The sequence below is a fragment of the Myotis davidii genome, unplaced genomic scaffold (genome assembly GCF_000327345.1).
Source record: "Myotis davidii unplaced genomic scaffold, ASM32734v1 scaffold370, whole genome shotgun sequence".
Classification (NCBI taxonomy): Eukaryota; Metazoa; Chordata; class Mammalia; order Chiroptera; family Vespertilionidae; genus Myotis; species Myotis davidii.
The window spans coordinates 8,409,878-8,415,877 of NW_006288615.1; the positions used below are offsets into that span (position 1 = coordinate 8,409,878).

At 40.2% G+C, this 6,000-nt stretch overlaps 1 protein-coding gene across 1 annotated transcript in view; it reads left to right on the forward strand.

Moving 5' to 3' along the window:
- Positions 1-6,000, forward strand: part of SEPT2 (septin 2) — a 30,445-nt gene that overhangs the window by 7,843 nt on the left and 16,602 nt on the right. The window contains exons 3-4 of the mRNA XM_006760530.2: positions 3,472-3,558; positions 4,312-4,435. Coding sequence (XP_006760593.1) covers positions 3,472-3,558; positions 4,312-4,435 — 211 coding nt within the window. The remainder of the gene's footprint in view (positions 1-3,471; positions 3,559-4,311; positions 4,436-6,000) is intronic.

The following is a 6,000-nucleotide window of genomic DNA, read 5'->3' on the forward strand; positions in this document are numbered from 1 at the left end:
TTTGGGCAGCAATCTGCAAGGAATTTGAAATAACAAGTTGTTTATAGACATCAAGATCATCCATGAGAGAACATGATGACCATGCTGCTGAAGAGTCCCCTTAAGTGGTAACTGCTGGTGATAACTTATATCAAGTTGTTAGCTTCCACAATTTTGTGGGATGGCGGCTTAATTTATAAGAAAAGCAACATTAAAATTATAAAGGCTATTGCCAAATATGTTACCTTATAGAAAGTCAATAGGGTGCTTAGTGTGACCAAATTCACAAGAGTGTTAAGAGTAAACACTGAGAAAATGAAACCTGGCTTAAGCAAAAATATGCTAACCTAATTATAGGTTCAGGAGTTCTGCATATGACAGGAGTTGTTTGAAGGGGCAGAAAACCTAGCCACTTAGAATGCTGCCCTTGAGAGGCCTTTGGGAAAGGCCCTTGTTACACACTGAGGAAGTAGTGTCTTGTGTTGATTAAAATCAAAAGTAAATGTGAATAGAAACTTCCCCAGGTTAGAAATATTTCCTACCATTCCTGGCTTGGCCTAAGTTTTTTGTGGGTTGTTTTGGGGTTTTTTGTTCATCATTTTATTTTTTATTCTATTTTATTTTTTAATTGTTTTATTGCTTAAAGTATTACAAAGAGTATTACATATGTCTCCTTTTTTTCCCTGCCCTTAACAATCCCCCGGCCTCCCCTACCCGCCAGTGTCTTATGGCCATTGGTTATGCTTGGAAGGCCTACTCTTGCATGAATTTCGTGCATCAGGCCTCTAGTTATAAGATAATTCAGGACTAAATTTGTTCACATACAACAGTAACATCCAATGGCTGACTTCTATATCTGTATCCCTATAATATTTATAAACATTTGATTATGATAAATATGTTAGTTTTTATTGTTCTTCTTTATTCTTTTTTATCTTCACTGGAGGATATTTTTCCCATTCATTTTTTGAGAGAGTAGGAGGGAGGGAGCAACAGAGAGGGGAGAAGAGAGAGACACAATGATATGAGAAAGACACATCAATTGGTTGCCTCCTGAACTTGCCCTACAGGGCCAGGGATCGAGCCTGCAACCCAGGTACATGCCTTTGACCAGGAATCGAACCCACACCCCTTTGGTGTGTGTTTTGATTTGCATCTCTCGGATGATTAGTGACTTTGAGCAAGTTTTCATATGTCTCTTGGCTTTCTGAATGTCCTCTTTTAAAAGGTGTCTATTTAGGTCCTTTGCCCATTTTTTGATTAGATTGTTTATCTTCCTTTTGTTAAGTTGTATGAGTTCCTTTTATATTTTGGATATTAACCCTATGTATGTATGGGTGTTTTGTTTTGTTTTTTTAGCTGGGGTTTAAAAAATAAAACCTCAGCCCTGGCAGGGTGGCCCACAGTTGGTTGGAGCGTTGTCCTATACACCAGAAGGTTGCAGGTTCGATCCTTGGTCAGGGCATGTATGGGAGACAACTGATCAGTTTCTTTATCCCCCCTTTCCTCTCTCTAAAATTAATGAAAACATCCTTGGGTGAGGATTAAAAAAACAACAGCCTCAGATTAAAATCTGAAGCCTCTGACAGTTTGCCTGATGGGATCTCAGTGGAACTGTAAAAAAAGCACGTGCCACTTTTCTCTCATCTTGTGGCGCCACCTTGTGCCTGGTGCTGCATATTTTCTTTTAAAAGGTGCTAATGAGCCATTTTGTAAACTGAATACCACCATCCCAACCAGTCTTTGTTGTCACTACTTTTACAGGTTAATTTAATTAAGATTGTGGACCCAGTATGTTTTATGCAAAGTTTTTGGACGGTGATGCCTTTACACTGGTGGAGATCTCTTGTGTGTGTTTCCCCCATTTAAAGGGAGAAACTACCCACTACAGGAAAGAGATCAGTGGCAGTGGAGCAGAGCAGAGCTGGGCACTCAGAATTTAGCTCAAGGACAGCATCATGTTCTGAGTTAGCAGATTATTTGTAGATGTTACCCTAAAGCTATCCTAAGTGAAATAATCACTTGTACCCTTAAAATTAAGATTTAGAATCAGCCACCAGGATTTCAGTACTGCTTTTTAAAAGAGGCTGCTTCTACTCGGACACTTGTGCTCAGATGTCTTCTGCATGATAGCCCCTTTCAGCTGTCATGAGTCATTGGGTGAAAGAGCGTAACTTTGTCATCTGCCCCACTGGATTGCAAAGCTCCATGAAGCAGGGACTTGTCTTCCCTGTTTTCTGTTGTGTCCTAGCACCCAGACCTCTGCTAGGGACTCGGAAAGGATTTAGTACATATTGATCAGGCCCCCTTTGAGCATGGTAAAGATATAGGGGATTGCTGGAAAGTTTATTAAAGGGATAACTTGATGGGATAGTATGTTTAGTCACATTTTTTATGCTCCTATATTGGGACATGTTCAACATGTAATTCTAGTTTTGTCCTTTTGATGTTCCTTTTCATCTGTGAAAATTAAAGTCTAATTGAATTTCAGTCCTAATTTCTATGTTTGCACATTTCACATTCACTCTTGTGTTCTTGATTTTGTCAACAACAATGATTTTTAAAACATGTGCTCCTTCCACATGTCCTATGGGACTTAGCAAGGGGAGGTTCAAACCCAGATGCCTGAGAGACAGTCAGGCACCGAGTTCAGAAACACTTCTCTGTACAAAATTAAGCTGTACCTGATAACAACCATGAAGTGATGGAATCTGTTCATGCTTCCTTCAAATATAAGATTTACTGTTAGGTATTTTGCAAATCCTTGAAGTTAAATTTTAAACATTCAGAATATGTAGTTGAAGAGGGATTCTTAACTCCTTAAATGCTAGAATGAATACATATCGCCCATCTTGGTCATGTTACAATCAACAGTGTGGGGTGGGGGGGAGTTACCTTGACATAGGCAATTGCCAGTTTGGGACATGGAGGTGTTTAAAACAGGAAGCAGGGAGGAGACTGGCTCCCTCCTTGGGCGGGGGGGTGGGGGGGAGGGGGGGCGGGGGAGAGTGCAGCAAGTCAAAGTATATAAGGATCTCCGTTTCTGTCCTGTTCCCACAGCTTAGGAGGTGAGTGCTGTTGACATTGATGGGGAGATATGTTCAGTTTTCTGAAAATATGACACATTAAATGATTGGCAAACTCATGATTGAAAACCTACTTTGCATTCTATTAAAATATAAAGACCCCCTCCAGAGTTCATTCCATATATTTGTTAAGAGGTGAGATCACATTTCTGATCTTACAGTGTATGAATTCTGGAGCCCCACACACTGGATTCAAATTGAGGCCCTGCTCTGGGTGGGTGTCTGACCTGTGAGCATCCATCTCCCCATCAGTAAATTGGGAGAATTGTACCAAATTCATAGTTGTCATACGGAGTCCAGAAAATGATGTTTGTGGGGCATTTAGCCCAGTGCCAGGCCTAGCATAAACTCTCAGCAGATGGTCATCCGGATAATACCATGATGATGTCTTCCTTTTTGTTTAAAGGTGAATCGGGGCTAGGAAAATCGACTCTTATAAACAGCCTGTTCTTGACGGATCTTTACCCAGAAAGAATCATACCTGGAGCTGCAGGTACAAAAATTCATACATTCGTAAGTGTAATTTACCATAGAAGTTGTTTAAGAGTGCACAATTAATATTTGATGCCTCGGTCTTGAGTTTTTGCTTTTGTTTGGCTGTAAACACAAGGAAAATGTCATTTAGGTAAGGAAGAGTGTGCTGCACCTGTGTCCTTGGATTCAGGTTGTAGACTGACAACGTATCCATGGATCCATCCTTTCCAAGTTTGTTGTCTATAAAGTCTATACAGTGTCATAAATTGTTCTTGCCTATGTTCTCTGTGTGATGGGAGGATCAAGTGACAGTGTTATCTCGTGGAAAAAAGTTGTGTAGCCAGTAGGCTACTGTGGGGGTCAGGGGTTCTGAGTGTTCCCAGTGCCGGACACTGGTGTCTGTGAATGCTGATTAAGTGAATGGATTAAGCATAGATAGATCCTAGGACCTGAGCTACCACAATGGAGAGGTATAGCCCTGTCAATGAATTCAATTTTAAAGGAATTCATAAATGTTTTCTTTGTCCCAGGAAAAGAAATTAAAATTTTCAATATTGGCATTTTTACCTTCCTGGGCAGCCCTTTAATCTTAGCTTCAACACTTCCCTTGCTTACACTGGAATCATTTTTACACAATCCTCATATTACCTTCTGAAAACCTTCCTCAGAGAGATTGTGGCTTTCAGGTCATTTGATAATAGATGATTTCATCTCTTTGCAAACAGGCTCAATGTTAAGGCACATTCTCTTACTAAGTTTGTTTCTTTTCTAGAGAAAATTGAAAGAACAGTCCAAATTGAGGCTTCTACTGTTGAGATTGAAGAGCGAGGGGTCAAGCTGCGCCTGACAGTGGTGGACACACCCGGCTATGGTGATGCCATCAACTGCAGGGATTGGTACGCACCCCACAGGGATGGGCACCCAGAAGTGTTGAGGGCTGTGCATGTATTAACACCTGTTTTGCTATATTTTATTTTATTTTTTTCATGATTGCACAGCTTTATTGCTTAAGGTGTGGCTATATGTAGCAAGTATCTAAGGATGTATATTTTTTTTAATAATTCTTTATTGTTGAAAGTATTACGTGTCCCTGTTTTTCCTCCGTTGACCCCCTCTAAAACAGGAAGCAGGGAGGGGACTGGCTCCCCACCCCTCCCCAACCCTCACTCTACCTCAAGCCTTCAGGACTCTATTGTCTGTGTTCATGAGTTATGCATATATGCATACAAGGTCTTTGATTGATTACCTCCCACCCACCACCCTCCCCCACCTTCCTCTGAGATTCCACACACTGTTCCATGCTTCCATGTCTCTGGATCCACTTCGTTCATCAGTTTATTTTGTTAGATTCCACATATGAGTGCGATCATGTGATACTTGTCTTTCTTTGACTGAATTATTTCACTTAGCATGATGTTCTCCAGGTCCCTCCATGCTTTCTCAAAAGGATAAGAGAGTCTTTGTTTTTACTGCTGCATAGTATTCCATGGTATAAATGTATCACAGCTTTTTTATCCTCTCATCTACTTAGTTATTGTAAATTGTGCTGCTATGAACATGGGGGTGTATACATTCTTTCTGATTGGTGTTTCGGGTTTCTTAGGATATACTCCTAGAAGTGGGATCACTGGGTCAAATGGCAGACCCATATTTAATTTTTTGAGGAAACTCCATACTGTTTTCCATAATGGTTGTACCAGTCTGCATTCCCACCAGCTGTGTACCTTTTCTTCACATCCTTGCCAGCCCTTGTCATTTGTTGATTTGTTGATGGTAGCCATTCTGACAGGTGTGAGATTGTACCTCACTGTCATTTTGATTTGCATCTCTCAGATGATAGTGATTTGGGACATTTTTTCATAAGTCTCTTGGCCATCTGTATGTCCTCTTTGGAGAAGTGTCTATTTAGGTCCTTTGCCCATTTTTTAATTGGGTCGTTTCTCTTCCTTTTGTTAAGTTGTGTGAGTTCCTTATATATTTTGGATATTAACCCTTTATCAGATGTATCATTGCCAAATATGTTCTCCCATGCAGTGGGTTCTCTTTTCGTTTGGTGATGGTTTCTTTTGCTGTGCAGAAGCTTTTTATGTTGATGTAGTCCCATTTGTATATTTTCTCTTAGTTTCCTTTTCCCTCAGGAGATGTATCTGTAAACATCTTGCTATGAGAGATGTCTTGAGATTTTGCTGCCTATGGTATCTTCTAGGATTTTTATGCTTCACGACTTACATTTAACTCTTTTATCCCTTTTAAGTTTATTTTTGTGTATGTTGTTAAGTTGATGGTCTAGTTTCATTTTTTTGCATGTATCTGTCCAATTTTCCCAACAACATTTATTGAAGAGACTCTCTTGACTCCATTGTATGCTCTTGCCTCCTTTGTCAAATATTACCGTATTTGCCGGTGTATAAGACGATTTTTTGGCCCTGAAAAATATGCCTCCAAGTGGGGGGTCGTCTTA